The sequence below is a fragment of the Lynx canadensis genome, chromosome C1 (assembly GCF_007474595.2).
Source record: "Lynx canadensis isolate LIC74 chromosome C1, mLynCan4.pri.v2, whole genome shotgun sequence".
Classification (NCBI taxonomy): domain Eukaryota; kingdom Metazoa; phylum Chordata; class Mammalia; order Carnivora; family Felidae; genus Lynx; species Lynx canadensis.
Window position 1 is genome coordinate 102,725,434 of NC_044310.1, and position 17,649 is coordinate 102,743,082.

At 47.7% G+C, this 17,649-nt stretch overlaps 1 protein-coding gene across 1 annotated transcript in view; it reads left to right on the forward strand.

Moving 5' to 3' along the window:
- The first annotated feature begins 1,588 nt into the window (after positions 1–1,588).
- Positions 1,589–17,649, forward strand: part of LOC115520001 (neuroblastoma breakpoint family member 6-like) — a 31,904-nt gene continuing 15,843 nt past the window's right edge. The window contains 7 exon segments of the mRNA XM_032594372.1: positions 1,589–1,684; positions 2,845–2,931; positions 2,933–3,094; positions 9,061–9,271; positions 11,558–11,654; positions 16,108–16,322; positions 17,306–17,369. Of these exon segments, the coding sequence (XP_032450263.1) occupies positions 1,658–1,684; positions 2,845–2,931; positions 2,933–3,094; positions 9,061–9,271; positions 11,558–11,654; positions 16,108–16,322; positions 17,306–17,369 (863 nt within the window). The 5' untranslated portion in view covers positions 1,589–1,657.

Genomic DNA, 17,649 nt, shown 5'->3' on the forward strand with positions numbered 1-17,649 from the left:
GTTTTGATCCCCTGGGAGGGGAAGATGACCATGACAGTTCCAGCAACAACCTTGTAGAGCCAAAAACTGCCCCTCCTGACCGATAGGACAAGTTCCTTAGATGATTGGAAACAACTTCAGTTGGAGACCACACCAGCTAGGACCTATAACCTCTGCAAACAGAAGAAGAAAAGACACCCCTAACCCTGGTGCTGTTGCCCCTCTGGGCCTGCCTGCATTCCCATCTTGAGAATGTGCTGTCCTTCATCTACTGCCCTACTGTCCTTCCACGGGCTGGTAGCATACATTTGCTTTTATTTTCATTTTATATTTTAAGTAGGCGCACCGCCAACGTGGGGCTTGAGCTTCCGACCCCGAGATCAAGAGTTGCATGGTTTACCGACTGAGCCAGCCAGGTACCCGGTCACTGTCTTTATTCGTGCACGGATCCTCATGTCAGTCGTTCACGGGGAATCTAAGCACAGAGCTCTCCATTCACACAATGCAGAATCTCCCACTGGTAACATCTTCTGGTGCCGTGATTCAGATTGCTTAAGGTAAGATAGTCCTCGCCCTCCTGCTGCTAGAGGACTTCTGTCAGATGAATTTCTCAGATGCCTGCTCTCTCATTCTCCTTGCAGGTTGGCTACCCCTGTGTGCTGCATGATCTCACATTTTCTGATCCAATACTCTCGTGGTTCACGCTGATTTCTCTACCTTACAGTATACATTCTTCTCTTATTATACATGCGATAAACATGCTCCAAGAGATACTGAAATCATCCACTGAAGCATATGTGACACGTGGTCAAGCTGGTTTTGGAATCTGGGCCTGCTTTTCTTAAGGCTGTGCTTTTGTTGCTTCAGCACAGACCCTGGATAGGGTTTGTTTGGAACTGTGTTTGGGACTAGAGATCAGTAAAAGGCAGTTGTTCCTGATAACTGTTATTTATCTGCTTGACAAGAATTTACTGAACGTTTTCCCCGGCAGTCTCTTAATGGAGGCGCTGCAGAGACGGGATGAACAGGGCAGGCAGAGCGCCTGCTGTCAGGAAGATGATTTTCCAGCCCAGGAGATCGGTGTCTTATACATAACCACATCAATACATTTTAATTTCTGCTGTGATGAATTTTACTTAATTGTTGAGTACCTTGGGCTCATTGTGTGAAGCAGGCTTGAAAATCAAATGAATATAAACAACAGGACTGTAGAAGTGTGACAAGGAAGTGTCCCAGGAAAGTTCCTTGCGACATTTTTGTTTTAACAGGGGGGCAGGGGGGGTACTGAAGTTTGATCAGTGTCCTCTGAAACTCAGATGTGGGTTCCTGGAGGGTGTGATAGGAGAGTCCAAGGGAAGCTTGCGGCCAAGACACCTGTTGGTGTGTCTGCTGCCATCAAGCGATGAGGGAGTTTGGGAAAATCTCCTCATCTCTCTGGGCCTCAGTTTCCTCATCTGTAACGTAAGGTTGTTATTCAACTTCTCCAAAGTCCCTTGCCGCTCAGTCTCTCTGAGAGCACGAGGGACTGAGGTGCCTGTTAAACGTGTCCTGGGGACTGCGGCTGAGACCTGACTTGGTCCCTTGTCTGTGTGTCTCCTACAGGAGCCCGGCTGAGCCCACACTGGAAACAGAGGACCGAGGGAGCCGATGGAAGACAGAAAATCAGCAGGTGTGGAGCATGAGAATAACCCGGAGAAGGACAAAGGTAATGGTGGAAGGTGGTTGCCCAAGGACCTGAGGATACGGGCAAGTTGAGCTCAGAACAATCTGGAGAAACTGAGGAATGCGTACAGTAGCATCCAACCCTGCAAGGAGCAGCCTGAGGCGAGCAGTGAGGACTGGGGGTGTAACGCACTCCACAGTGAACGGTGCACCTGCCAGGGAGCCCCACAGGACGGACGGGGGTTGGTTTGCACTGCCGGGAAGCACCGTTGCTAAGGGTAGGATGGTGTGACCATGAGGCTCTGCCCCAGTCCCCGAGCTTCGACGTTGGAGCTGCCCTGACAGTGGATGGCCTCCAAGGAAGTGTGGGTTTGGAGGGATCAATGGCGTTTGGATCAGATTTGGAGATGTCCATTCCTACCACAAATCGTTTTGCCCTAAGGCCAGGAGGGGCCAGGGCAGGGGACCCTTGCATCTGAAGTCGTAATGGTAATAATAGTCTTCTGAATTTCTGGTCAGGAGTGTGGAAGGCTTTACACATAATATCTGTTGACCAGTGATTTTCTTGACTACTGGTTGAGTGCTTCATTTTCCTGAGGCTGTGTTCAGAACTTGGAAATCAGTACGATTTCCCGAGGAGGACAAAACAGTGGGAGAACGATGCAAATACAATGTGGTAGCTCTCCTACACTGGGGTGTTGTGTTGTGACAGAGCAGAGGATTGGAGTGGGGGTCCAGGCCCAGGACATCTCTTCCCAATGACAGAGTGAGCCATTGAGAGGAATCCCCGAGGAGAACCCCGTCTTCATCAGAGCTCACCACAGGGCAGTGTCCTGGGACATGGAGAGGGTGGGGCAGGTTCCTCTCTGAGGGAGGGGATTCGCTACCTCTTGGGAGAAAGCAGGGGACCCCTGAGTGGACATTTGTGACTGGAATGGAGTTGAGATGGTCAGAGATTGGCAGCAACTTGTATTTGATCAGTGAAAGGAAGTCCCTGAGGGCCTCCTCAGTGCTTGGCTCGATGCTAGGAACCCCGAATACAGTGGTGAATAACACATTCTCCCAACGGTCCTGGGGATCTCAGTCTGGTAAACAGGAAGTCATGAGAAGTGTAGTGGTGGTGGGTTCCTTGGAGGAAATGGCCAAAGCTGCCTGGCGATGACCTCGGTGATTGTCCTGGTCTGCCTGTGTGTTTTCCAACAGCTGGGTGACCTGCCTTGGCCCAACATCCCTGGAGCCTCAGCCAGATTTCAGCCTTTTAGGACACAACTGACACCCGGGGTGCATGGTGGCTCCAACCAGTCAACACTGCCAAGGTGTCCAGAGGAAACGGCTGGCATCTGTAGCTACTACCCACTATGTCTTGGCCAGCTGGAGAAACAGAGGCAACTTCACTAAATCTCATAGGGTCATCCTCTCCATAATGACCAGTGATGATCTGTCTTCCTCTCTGGTAAGTTAAATGCTTTCTGGTCTTCCATATTCTCTCGCCACATAAAAACTAATATAAATATTGGCCAAATTTCAGAACAAGGAATTCACGTACAAAGGGAGCAGAGCAACTTCCAAGCTTCAGTGAGAACGTACAGAAGCTCTTACAACTGAATAATAATAGGATACATCACTCCGAAATTGCGTAAAAGATGTGTATGGCCATTCTGGAACAGGCACTTGAGTCATCCACCATTCTTCTTCTTTTTAAAATCACTGTGATAATTCAAGATCCTTTCCATTTCCATATGAAGTGTTGGATCAGCTTAGAAATGTTTCCTAGCATGTCTGCTGGAATTTTGATTGGCCTTGTATCAGATCTGTAGATCAATTTGGGAAGAATTGACATGTAAACCATATTGAGGTCTTCCGATCCACAGCAAATTTTACCTCTCCGTGTGTTTAGTTCATTAATTTCTCAAGGTAATGCTGTGTAGTGTTCAGTGTACTGTTCTGACACGTATTTTGTGTGATAAGACAGTGCAAGAAGAGATTTGGTCAAGAGTCTTTTATTTTTATGTATTCTGAGAGGGCTATAGAGAGCAAGCAGGCAAGGGTCAGAGAGAGAGGGAGACAGAATCCCAAGCAGGCTCCACACAGTGAGCACAAACCCTGAAGTGGGGCTCGATCTCAGGAACTGTGGGAGCATGACCAGAACCAAAATCACCAGTCGGACACTTAACCAGCTGAGCCACCCAGGCGCTCCTGGTCAAAAGTCTCGAAGAAGAAATACCTCACAAAACACGATGTACAAATGGCCACAAAGCACTTGAAAAGATGCTCCACTTGAAACCACTTAAAGTTGAAGAAAAACCAAAATGGCTTCCCTGATGTTTCCGCAGGGTTCGATTTTAAACTAAGTAACCTTTTTCTTGTCTTCTGCAAAGCTCCCCTCCTCCCTTCTTAGCCTTGTGTATCAGGAAGCAGGTACACCCCAGGACATGAGGAAGGAGGGTAGCAGCATGTGCACAGTTGCTGTCACCACTGGCCACACCTTGATTTTCCCGATAAGACCCCCCAACCCCTTCCTCCAGGGGGCAGGAGCTGGCAGTTTTTGAAGGCCTTAGGCTGCTGTCGTCCTCTTTGCCTGGGAAAGCAAGAAAGCTGTTAGTGTTCCTCCTTATCTCAGACTCTGTCTTTGTGGTATATTTTGGCTCCAAAGCACAGAGGTCAGTTTTCCAGAACACACTCGGTCATCAGGAGGAACACAAGTTCATGCTACCGTGAGTTAGCATTACACGTCCATCGCCATGGGCTAAAATGAAGAAGACCGGAAATATATGTGGTGAGGATGTGAAGTCACTAGAAGTTTCCAGCACTTGTGGGAATGAAAACTGGTCCAGTCTTGTAGAGAGGCTGAACCATAGTTAAACATTGACCACTCACACGAACAGCCGTTTCACTTCTAAGTATTTACACAGTATGTCCACACACCGATCTGCACATGAAAAGTCCCCATCGCTTTCTTCACAGTGGCTAAACCCTGGAGACCACACAGAGGTCACTAGTAGGTGACTGTATAAATCGACAGGATGTAGCCATTCGGAGGAATACTACTTAGCGATAAAAAAGCACGAACTGGCGATACGCGCAGTAATATGGATGGATTTCAGAATCCTTATGCTGCACCAAGGAATGTAGGCACCAAAGCGTTCCACCTACCTAGAGTTGTTAAAAAATGCAAACCCACCTGTAGGGTCAGTGGTTGCCTGGGGCTGAGGCGGAGACAGTGATGGACTGCAAAGGGCCGCAAGGGAAGTTGTGAGCTGGAAGAAATGCCGTGTCTTGATGGTAGCTGGAGTTTGATTTTGCTGTGCATTGAATTGTACGCCTTATTTACTTTTTTAATGTTTATTTATTTATTCTGAGATTGAGCAGGGAAGGGGTAGAGAGAGAGGGAGAGCAAGACAATCCCAAGCAGGCTCCACACTGTCAGCACAGCACCCGATGTGTGGGCTTGAATCACTAGCCGTGAGATCATGGCCTGAGCCAAAGTCCAGAGAGTCAGATGCCTAACTAACTGGGCCACCCATATCCCACATGGTACACTTTAAAAATGCCGTCTAACGTACCCAAAGTATCCCTCGGTAGCATTCGTGTGATAATCTAGTGTATTTCTCCATACCAACCGTGAGCGTTTAGAAAATGAAATTTAAAAACAAAATAAAATTAAACTCAATAAACACAATAGAGATTCACATCCACACAATCATTAAATGCATAAGAACACATATAAGGAAGACTCCAGACAACTATTGCTGAGGGAAATTAAAGGAGATCTAGATACATGTAAAAGTGTATACAGCACCTTCATAGATGAGAAGGTTCAATATTGTTGGAATACCAAATCAGTATTACCCTGATTCCTATTGGAGTAGGCATTTTGGGGGGAAGTTACCAACGAATTCTAAAATGTATGTGGAAGGGTGCCTGGATGGCTTGGTCAGGTCCGCGTCGGGCACTGGATTCTGGCTCAGGTCATGATCTCACACTTCACAGGTTTGAGCCCCGGGGGCATTGGGCTCCATACTGACAGTGTGGAGCCTGCCTGGGAATCTCTCTCCCTCCCCCTCTCTCTCTGCCCCTCCCCTACTCACTTTCTCTATCAACATAAAGAACTTAGAAAAAAAAGTATAAAAACCTGGATTTCATAAAGTATTAAATCCTTCGTTGATCATAAATCACTACACACCCTCTCCCTCTCTGTCTGCCCCTCCCCCTCTCAAAATACGTAAAATTTAAAAAGTAATCATAAAATACACAGTGAAAACACAATCCACAGTCCAGGAATAATTCCTTGCAATACCTCATATATGGCAACGACCTTATCCAAAATACAGAAAGAACTTACACACATCACAAAGAAAATTACAGAGAACCGAGCTTATTGATGAGGAAAAGATCTCAAAAGGCGCTTCATAAAAGAAGATATCCAAATGACCAAGAGCATTCGAAAACTAAACCGAGCACTAACAGCTAGCAGAATGGCTAAAATCAAAAGGACCGAGAACACCAGGTATGTGGGAATGTAGAGAAACTGGGACTGCCTACCTTTGGGCGGAAATCTAAAAGGAGACAAAGCCTTTGCGACAGTGTGTGTCAGTGTCTCTGCTTTCCCCAAGCATTTTATTCCTAGGATGTATACCTGGGAGGAACCAGTGGGTGTCTCCACAAAACACAATTTGTACATGATTGTTCGTCCTTACTCTATGAGTGATAACCAAAACTAGATCTGTCCCACAGGAACACAGATAGTCAAATTGTGCTATAATCCCCAAGCAGAGTATTTCTCGGCAGCATCAGAACCAATGGCTGACACACAGCTAATCAGGACGAAATCTCAAAACCAGACACCAAGTGAGAGAACACAGAACATAGGAGAACATACGACATCATTGCAGTTATATGAAGTGTAAGAACAAGCAAAAGTCGTCTAGGGTGAGAATTCAGAATGTGTTTGTGTTTGGAAATGGGTATTGACCGGCAAGGAGCAGAAGAGAACTTTGCGCCTCGGAGGAAAGTGTTCTATATCTCGATCTGGGTGGTGACAGGATGCATACGTACGTTAAATTCATTGAGCTGTGTGCTTGCGGTTTGTGCATTTTGCTCTAGGTCAATTCGACCCCAATAAAGAACTGTTAGAATTGAAAAAGAGAGAGATGACCGAGCCGAAAAGAGAATGACAAATGACAGGAAATCGGTAACAAATATTGAACATGCACATCACAATAAGAATGTCTTGAGGAGAAACCCAAAGCGATTCAACAGAACAAACACTAAAAAGTATAATTTCATGAAAAAAAAAAGGATAGTGAGAATGACAAGTTCAAATAAGATTAGAATGGCACGTTGCTGCCTTAGGAAAGTCACTCTAGAGCAATACACACTGAGACGTATTCCAGCAAAAGTACTGTCAGTCGCTTTGATATGGGGTACAAGGTTGGCTTTCGAGGTCATCCAAGATTCCTTTGGCTCTTTGGGGTCTTTTCTGATTCCATACAAAGTTGAAGATTGCTTGTTGTAGCTCTGTGGAAAAGGTTGGTGGTATTTTGATAGGGATTGCAGTCAGTGTGTGGATTGCTTTGGTTAGCATCAACATTTTAACGATATCTGTTCTTCTAATCCATGAGCACGGGAAGTTTTTCCATTTCTTTCTGCCCTCTTCAGTGTCTTTCGTAAGGGTTCTCTAGTTTTCAGAGTGCAGATCTTTTACGTCTTTGGTTGGGTTCATTCCTAAGTATCTTACGGTTTTAGGTGCAATTGTACATGGTTTCAGCTCCTCGATTTCTCTTTCTGCTGCTTCATTATCGATGTGTGGGAGCGCAAGAGATTTCTGTATGTTGATTTTGTGCCCTGGGACTTTACTGAATTCGTGTATCCGTTCTAGCAGTGACGTGGATGGAGCGAGAGTGTGTTATGCTAAGTGAAGTCAGTCAGCCAGAGAAGGACACATATCATATGATGTCACTCATCTGTGGAATTTAAGGAACTCAATAGATGAACAATGGGGGGTTGGTAAAGAGAGAGGCGAACCATGAAACAGACTCTTAAGTATAGAGAGCAAACTGAGGGTTTGTTAACCTCCGTTCTGTTAAATATGAGGGTAGGCCAAATGAACGTAATCAAATAGCCTCAAGTTTATAGATGTTTCCAAAGTAGGTGGTCACTACGTGTATTCAAGGACGTACGTATAACTTAACATTTTCACAGTTCGAAAGAGATCTTGTGAGAGACACATGAAATCCGTAAGTGACAAGCATGAAATATGGTTGTTTAGTGACATTATAAAAACAACAAAAAAAGCAACTCACACGTAGAGAAGGAGTCGAGGATATAGGGATATCCAACATCAGTTTAATGGAAGGCCAACATGGTGCCCCAAGAGGGGATAGGAAGCCTCATAACACAGGAAAACAGCCAGAAGAACAGTGAGAGTTGGGACAAAACATTTTTCTCAAGTAAATATTTATTCACTTAGTATTATACTCTGCCTCGTGTCTTACACTTTTTAATGGATAGAGGACAAACTAGAGAGACCCAGAGAAGAACATCATGACAGTCTAAGACTTTGGAATCTTTCACTCACTGGAAAAGCCTGAAGGTCTGTTTGACCTTAAAGAGAAGTGGGGTGGCTTCATGACAGCCCTTTAGTAAAACCTGGGAAACTATTTCTGCCTTGATGTTTTTATGCACACACAAGAATGAACAGTGAGAACGATGCTGAGATGTGTTTGGAAAGAGATGGGGTCTGTGGCACCTGGGTGGCTCATTGGGTTGAGTGTCTGATTCTTGATTTTGGCTCAGGTCATGATCTCACGGTTCATGAGATCAAGCCTCCTGTACGGTACTGTGCAGAGAGTACAGAGTCTGCTTGGGATTCTCTCTCTCTCCCTCTCCCTCCACCCCGTCCCGCTCACGTGCTCGTGCTTTCTCTCAAAATAAGTAAATAAACTTAAAACAGAGACAGACAGAGAGAGATATGGGATCTGTGGTATGAGCACAAGGGTAGACAACTACTGAGAGTGGCCGCTGAGGGGTGGTCCCCATCAGTGGTGACCTTCAGGGGAGACTAGGCAGCCTTGGGTATCCGCGTAGCCTTGGCACCTGGTAGGCAGTGGGTCCCAAGGTTCCATGACACCCCCCGCGTTCCAATTCTGTTATTGCAACTGCAGACCGTCACGTGGCGTGCCGGGTGCTCGGTCTGTCATTCCGGTTGGAGTCTGAGCTACAGGCAGTGCCTTGGGCTCTCGCCTCTGGCATCTCGAACCTTCTTTTTGTAGCTGCTGACTCTCCAGTGCTGTGGGGTGTTGTTCAAGTTGTTCCCAATAGTAAGTAAAGAATTCCTGTGTCCTCGCCCCTCAGTCCTGATTGAACCTACTTGATTTCACTTGTTTTTAACCCGTCATGTGTTTGGTTTCTTCTCCCCAGTCCCCAGCTCTACCTCTTCTGCCACATGTCACCATGGCAGCACCTCTTGACCCGGTGTCTGACCCAGGGACAGAAATGAGCCTCTTGGAACTCAACCAGGAGCTTCAGTCCAAGCTGGAAGCAAGCCAGCAGGACATCCGAGACCTCAGAGAGAAATTCCTTGTATCCGAAGCTACTGCCTACTCCCTGGCCAACCAGCTGCAGAAATATAGTAAGTCCTACAAGGTCAGGGTCACCAAAATGATGACTGTCCGTATTCCTGGAGACAGGAATTGGCTTTGTGTGGAGAGAAAACGAAAGCCCTCTGCGGACTTTGTCTTCTCTATTTCCATCGTCACGATAAATTCCATTGTGACCACAATCCAGGAAAAGTAGCAGTGGGTATTTCTTAATGTATGTTTGTCGGTTTTGAGAGAGACAGTGCTAGTCGGGGTGGAGCAGAGAGAGTGGGAGATAGAGGATCCCAAGCAGGCTCGGTGCTGTCAGCACAGAGGCTGACGTGGGGCTCGATCTCAGGAATGTGAGATCATGATCTGAGCCAAAATCAAGAGTTGGGCGCTTAACAGACTAAAGCTCCCGGGCGACCCAGTAGAAGTGGGTGTCTTACCCTCATTTTGCTAAGGATGGGAAGAATGGGGAAAGCGAGACTAGCAGTTTCTCCAGGTTGGTTTGCAGTGCTGTATAGGGCGGGGTTCGAGTTAACTTTCTAGTGATTGATTCCTGACGCAGACCCGGAAATGCCTGGTCCTCTCGGGATCCTCTGTGTGTGTGTGTGTGTGTGTGTGTGTGTGTGTGTGTGTGTGTGTCACATCCTGCATCACCGTTGGCCTTCGTGTCTCGGACTAATGAACTCCATCACGTCACACTTGTCTGAGGTTCCATTGGCAAAGCAGCGAGCTGGCTCACTGGGGAAACTTGCTGATGGTGCACACGGGGCGCGGGTGGGGACCAGGGGACACGGCCAGCTTGCAAGGAGCTGGAAGATGGGTCTGCTTTCCCTGAAACTGCGGTATCCACGAGCGATGCCGTCCAGACAGTGACTCCCCTGATGAGAGGGAAGCCGTGCTTCGTGGGCACAGGCTCTGCTTCCTGAGTCCTCGGTAGCCATTGACACCCTGTGGCGAGGTAGAGGGCATTTCAAGGCCCATCAGACAATCTGTGCTCCCTCCTGTGTGTCTCCCTGAGCTGGGGAACCTTCAAGGATGCAGGATGGCCAGCAGGGCCAGGCCTGGGCCAGGAGTCAAGCGGCCCGGTGAGAATGAGGGTGAGCGGGGGAGACCACCGCCCCGGTGACCGCCCAAGCCAGTGTGTGGAGCTGGCCCTCCCCCACAGTCAGCCTGGAATGGGGAGGCCAGCTGCCTGTTCATTCAGAGGGGGCTGCCATGGCGGGAGGAATCCTGAGTTAGGGGCATGTGTGCAGCGGGGCAATGGGAAGGAATCCTGACGACTCTGAGCCCGAACTGTTGCCGTTTCCTTACCAAGAGTTTTCCATGAAACAAGGGGAGGTGGGATTACAAATGACTGATGGGGAGAAAAGTAATGTTGGAAGCGGCTCTTTAGCAAGGTGAAGAGATGATGAGCTTTGGGGAAAGGACAAGCAAAGTTTTCTTTGCATCTTTCCTGATAACCATGACACAAGTGCGGGAAACCACTTGTGAAGACGACGAAGGAAGACATCACCCAGGAGCTTGGGGTGGAGGGAACACAGTATGGCTCTGGGCCAGTCTTCCTGTGCTCCCCCCCATGCTGCCCTGCCCCGATTTCTGTGCCTCACATTCCTCCTCTGTGATCCTGCTGCTGTCATAGTCCCTGCTGCTTTGAGTGGAGGGGACGGGCAGTGAGCGAGGGACACAGGATCCGAGAAGTGGGCTCTGCGCTGAGAGCAGTGAGCCTGCTGCAGGGGCTTGCACTCAGAAACCACGAGGTCATGACCCGAGCCCAAGTCGAAGCTCGCCTGACTGAGCCACTCAGGCGCCCCACCCCGTCTGCTGCTTCTGACACCACAAGCTTTGTTAGTGTTTGGCCGTATCGCTTTCAGGTCCTTCTGGTTTTACGCACCATAGTGCACACAAGAGTATGCGGGTGAACTTTTTGCCTTTGAGATATGTGCTCATTATCCAACTCAAGGGAACCATGAGTCAGTCCTGTGGTCCTAAGGGCCTCAGTTCATGTCCCTGCTTAGTGTCCTGCCTGAGAGGCTGCAAGCTCGGGTGAGTGGCCATGATCAGGGTGAGTGTCAGGGGATGTGGATTCTGATTCTGCCAAATGCCAGTCATTCACCTTGTCTAGTTCCTGTCCACGCCTTGGAGCTGCTCTTCCCTCAGCTCTAAAACAGGGAGGTATCAAATACCGTGTAGCTGGGGGGCTGAGGAATGAGATGCTCCGAGCCCGATGCTGGGCTTACATTGTCCTGGGGTACACCCCGCCCCCTCCCTGGAGGCAGCGAGCACAGCGGCCCGTGTAGCTTGTCCACTGAGGCCGGTGTCTGTGTTCTCAGAGTGTGAAGAGTTGAAAGACATCATCGAATCCGTGCTGGGGGAGACGCTGCAGTGTAAGCAGGGGAAGTTGGCAGAGACCTTGACCGAGAAGCTCAGGTAAGGAGGGCTCCGTGGCTGGTGGGAGGCCGTAGGCATCTCTGACTCCTGTCAGCGACAGGTCTGGGCCAGGAGAAGGGCAGAAACTTGCCTGGCACACAGGTGCACACACACATCTGTCAAACAGTGAAGATAGCAGTATCTGGTGTATTGCGGACTCCAATTATTCGGGGCCTCGCTCAATGTTTGTATTTTTTTTTTTTTTTAATTTATTTAAATCCAAATGAGTTCACATACAGTGTATAAATGGTTTCCGGAGGAGATTTTAGGGTATCATCTCTTACAAGTGACACCCGGTGCTCATCCCGAAAACTGCCCCCCTAATGCCCATCTCCCATTTAGCCCATCTCCCACCCAAAACCCCTCCAGCAAGTCTCAGGTTATTCTTTGCATTTAAATGTGTCGCTTCTGTCTCTGTTTTTATCTTCATTTTCCTTCCTTTCCCCTCGTGCATCTGGTTTGTGTCTTAAATTCCACATATGAGTGAAATCATGTGATCTTTATCTTTCTCTGATTGACTTATTCGGCTTAGCATAATACACTCTAGTTCTATCCACAGTGTTGCAAAGGGTAGATCCATTCTTTTTCATCACCAAGTAATGTTCCCTTGTATCAGTTTAGGTACCATGTCTTCTCAATCCATTCATCCGTCGATGGACATCTGGGCTCTTTCCATCCTTTGGCTGTTGTTGATAACAGTACTATAACATTGGGGTGCAGGTGCCCCTTCGAATCAGCATTTTTGAATCCTTTGGATAACTACCTAGTAGTGCCATTGCCGGGTTGTAGGGTAGCTCTTCTCTTAATTTTTTGAGGAACCTCCGCACTGTCTTCCAGAGTGGCTGCACCAGTTTGCATTTCTACCAGCAAAAGTGCCAAAGTGGTCCCCTTTCTCCACATCCTCACCATCTGTTATTCATTTTAGCCATTCTGACAGATAGGAGTGGTATCTCATTGTGGTTTTACTTTCCTTTTCCCTGATGATGAATGATGTTGAGCAAGTTTTCATGTGTCTGTTACCATCTTGGATGTCTTCTTTGGAGAAGTGTCTGTTTCTGTCTTTTGCCCATCTCTTTACGGGATCATTTGCTTTTTGGGTGTTGAGTTTTGAGTTTGATCAAGGTTGTTTCATAGATTTTGAATACTAACTCTTTATCCGATATGTTGTTTGTAAATATATTCTCCCATTGCTTCGATTGCCTTTGAGCTTGTTGTTTGTTGAAGCTTTTTATCTTGATGAGATCCCAGTGGGCCATGTTTGCTTTTCTTTCCATTGCCTCAGGAGACGTGTAGGAAGAAGTTGCTGCGGCCAAGGTCAGAGAGGTTGCCACCTGTCTTCTCTTCCAGGATTTTGATGGTTTCCTGTCCTACAGTTAAGTCTTTCATCCATTTTGAGTTTATTTTTGTGTACGGTGTAAGAACGTTCTCCAGGTTCATTCTTCCACACGTCTCTGTCCAGTTTTGCCAACCCCATTTGCCGAAGAGACCGTCTTTTTTCCATTGGATAATCTTTCATGTGTTGTCGAAGCTTATTTGGCCATACATTTGTGGATCCATTTCTGAGTTCTCTCTTCTGTCCCCTTGTTCTATGTGTCTGTATTTGTGCTGATACCATACTGTCTTGATGATTACAGCTTTATAATGTGGCTTGAAGTCCAGAAAGGTTAGGATTACTTGTTCTAGGTCTGTGAAGAATGCTTGTGTTCTTTTAATAGGGATTGCATTGACTCTGTAGATTGCTTTGGGTAGTATTGAAATTAAAAACATTTTTTTTTTTTTTAGTATTTCTTTTATCTTGGGAGACAGAGAGACAGAGTGTAAACAGGGGAGGGACAGAGAGAGAGAGAGAGAGAGAGAGAGATCCAGAATTTGAAGGAGGCTCCAGGCTCCGAGCGGTCAGCACAGAGCCCGACGTGGGGCTCGAACGCACGAAGCGCGGGACCATGACCTGGGCTGAGGTCAGATGCTTAACCGACTGAGCCTCCCAGGCGCCCCAGTGATGACATTTTAACAATATTTGTTCCTCAGATCCAGGAGCATGGATTGTTTTTCCATTTTGTGTGTGTGTCTTCAATTTCTTTCATAAGTTTTCTACAGTTTACAGCTTTTTATAGTTACAGCAAATCTTTTACCTCTTTGGTAGGTTCATTCCCATGTATTTTGTGGTTTTCAGTACCCTAGGAAATGGGATCAGTTCCTTGATTTCTCTTTCTGCTGCTTCATTATCGGTATACAGAAATGCAAGCAATTTCTGTACGTTGATCATATTCCAGCGAATTTGCCGAATCCATGCATCAGTTCTAGCAGTGTTTTGGGGAGTCTTTCCGGTTTTCCATGTGGAGTATCATGTTGTCTACAAAGAGTGAAAGTTTGACTTTTTCCTTGCTGATTTGGATGCCTTTTCTTTCTTTTGCTGTCTGGTTGCTGAGGCTAGGACTTCCAACACTATGTTCAACAACAGTGGTGAGAGTGGACCTTCTGTCGTGTTCCTGACCTTAGGGACCTCAGGTTTTCCCCACTGAGGTGATATTAGCTGTGGGTCTTTTGTAATCAGTATATATGATCTTGAGGTATGTTCCTTCTATCCCTACTTTCTTGAGGGTTTTCTCAAGAAAGGATGCTGGATTTTGTCAAAACCTTTTTCTGCATCGATTGAGAGGATCATGTGGATCTTATCCATTCTTTTATTCATGTGATGTATCAGGTTGGTTGATGCGCAGATATTAACACAACCTTGCAGTCCAGGAATAAATCCCCCCCTGATTGTGGTGAATAATTCTTTGTTTGTTTGTTTGTTTTTTTAATTTTCTCTTTATTTTTGAGAGGCAGAGAGAGACAGAGCGCAGGTGGGGGTGGGGCAGAGAGAGAGGGAGACCCAGAATCCAAAGCAGGCTTCAGGCTCTGGACTGTCTGCACAGAGCCCGATGGGGGCCCAAACTCACGAACCTTGAGATCGTGACCTGAGCCGAAGTCGGACGCTCAACCGACTGAGCCACCCAGGCACCCCGTGAATAATTCTTTTAATGTATTGTTGGGTGTGGGTGGCTAGTATCTTGTGGAGAATTTTTGCATCCGTGTTCATCAGGGAGATTGGTCTGCAAGTCTCCTTTTTAGTGGGGATTTGGATGGTTTTGGGGTCAAGTTAATGCTGGCCTTGTAGAATGAGTTTGGAAATTTTCCCCCCATTTCTATTTCAAACAGCTTCAGAAGAATAGGTACGGACCCTTCTTTAATGTCAGGTGCAATTCCCCTGGGGAGCCATCTGGCCCTGGACTCTTGCTTTTTGGGAGTTTTTTATTGCTGATTCAATTTCTCAACTTGTTATGTATCTGTTCAAATTTCCTATTTCTTCCTATTGCAGTTTGGGGAGTTTATATGTTTCTAGGGATTTGTCCTATTCTTCCAGATTGCCCCATTTGTTGGCATATAATTGCTCATCATAATGTCTTCCTTTTTGTGTGTATTTCTGCAGTGTTGGTTGTGGTCGCTTCACTTTCACTCCTGAGTTTATTTGTTTCGGCTCTTTGCTTTTTCTTTTGATAAAGCTAGCTAGGGACTTACCGATAACGTTAATTCATTCAAAGAAGCAGCTCTCGGTTTCATCGATGTGTTCCGTTTTATTTTATTTCCATATCGTTGACTTCTGATCTCATCTTTATTATTTCCCTTCTTCTGCTGGTTTTGGGCTTCATTTGCTGTTCTTTTTCCAGCTCCTCTAGGTGTAAAGTTAGGTTGTGTATTTGAGACTTTTCTTCCTCTTTTACGAAGGCCTGGATTGCTATATGCTTCCCTCTTATGATCGCCTTTGCTGCATCCCAGAGGTTTTGGACTGTCGTGTTTCATTTTCATTGGCTTCCATGTATCATTCGCTCTGTGGCAAATAAATATCATTTATTGAGCTGAAAGTCACCAAATTCAAGTGAACAATTTGTGGCATTGGCCACATTCACAATGTTGTGAGATCACCACCTCATTTGCCTGTAACACAGTCACCTCCTGAGGGATGACAGCTTGTCGGTCGTGTTTTCCTTCAGACAATGCTGTCCTCTTGACCCTGCCGTTCTCCTGACCTGTGTAGTCCACACCAGCTGTCCTGTCCACATTTCTGTGGCTGGCGCTGGGTCCGTGCACAGCATGATGCACACCGTGTAGGTTCCCAGGAAATGGCCGTGCCGCAGCGAGGGGCTGAAGGGACATCTCTCTGACGGGTGTTGAGGAAGACACCTGGCTTTGTTTACAGAAGAAGGAGCTGCAAAGGAGGTCAAGGAGCCTCCCCGACACAGAGGAGCCTTGTTTTACCTTCTTCTTTCTGTGTCACAGGCAGGGCCCCACACACGTGCCAGAACGTGGCCTTGAGGGCTCCTTGCGGAAATTCTCACAGAAACGTCCGTGAAAGCTCTTAGAGAATCTATTCAACTCTGTGTTTTAAAATTTTCTCTATGTCCCACCTTAGGCAATATCATATCCTGATTAAAGCTCAGGCTGCAGAGCTGACCCAGTTGTGGCAGAAGTTACGGGAAGGGAGAGAAGTTTCTGAGCCAGTCGATCAGCACCTCAAGGACCTCCTCACCCACCATGACCCCGAGCGTTCCCAAGGCCAGGGCTTCCAGGAGCAAGTGGCCGAGAGACACAGGCTGGCAGAGTGCCTTGCCCGCCAGCTCAGCCCCGGTAAGGCGGCCACAGGCCCTGAGTGCACTGAGCTGCTCCGAGGTCCTGGGCTCCCCAGACATCTCCCGCCTCCCCTCACATTGTTGGCAGCCGCTGTCTTGGTTTCCATGTGACACATGGGGCCACCAGAGGACCCGGACTAGCAGGTGGGAAAGGAGAGGAGAAGTGCACAGGGTGGAGGTCACGGTGCTCCACCCATCTGTGTCCTCCCCGAGGGAACTGCCTTTAGGGCAGGAGGCAGCCTCCACCAGTGTCAGAGCCCAGAAGGGAGGACGAGGAAGGAGGCAGCTTGTTCGAGTGTAGGGAGCCCTGAGCTAAGCGGGAAGTTCCAGGCTCCCGCCCAGGAGCTGTCTTTATGAACTGTGGGTGAGAGAGTGATCTTCGCTTTCTCCATAACTGTCTCCTCATCTGTCTATCAAGTAACCTATCACAGCTGTGGTGATCACATGCAGAAAATTCACGAATGCACTTCAGGAAAAATAAAGCCCCTGACTGTGTGGAGTTGAATGAGGTATTGGATGTAGTAGGCCTTGGAGGTGGAACGTCGTTTAGACTGAAACACTTTTCATACAGACTGACGTCCACTTGGGAACCCATGAGTCCACACGTGGAGGGACTTGGGACCGGGTGATTGTGCTGTCCTCGGGGCAAGGAGGAGACTCTACGTGAGCACTGGGAGCACACAGGGCCTGCGCCTGTGGCATGACTGTGGCACCTGCAAGACACTGTTCGCAGAAGTCGGATCGAAACTGGACAGGCATCCACGGATCTGGCCAAGAGACAGTTTAAACTTTTGCCCAGTCTCAGTCATGGTGAGCCTCCGAATCAGAGACACTCCCTGCTGGATCTGAAATCCATACGGCAACAGTTCTCAAGGGCAGTGCCCTGGAGCTTCAGAACAAGAGTTAGTCATGCATAGATAATTATGTCGCTAGTGGTGATGTGGGAGCTCGCTCACGGGAGATTTCTGAATTTCTTTGCAGAAGATGAGGAGGAGGAGGAGGAGGAGGAGGAGCATGAACAAGCAGAAGAATCCCTCACCACCAGGTAACAATGAATACTGGGGACCCGGTAATGTGTGGGTGAAAAGGGATAGGGACTCAGAAAGAACAGTAGGTGAGGTCACAAGAGTCCAGGTGGCAGATGCAGGGATCAGCAGAGCTGCGGATGGTAGTGATTGAATTCCCTCAGCGGCAAGTGGCCCTGTTCCCTCGGTTGTCTGCTGTCGCGGGGCTGCTTGTCTGGGGGAGCCCCAGATGAACTCAGCCGCCTTAGGATTCCCCGTACGCACAAAGTACCCGTTCTCTCCTGTAAATGAACACCAGGA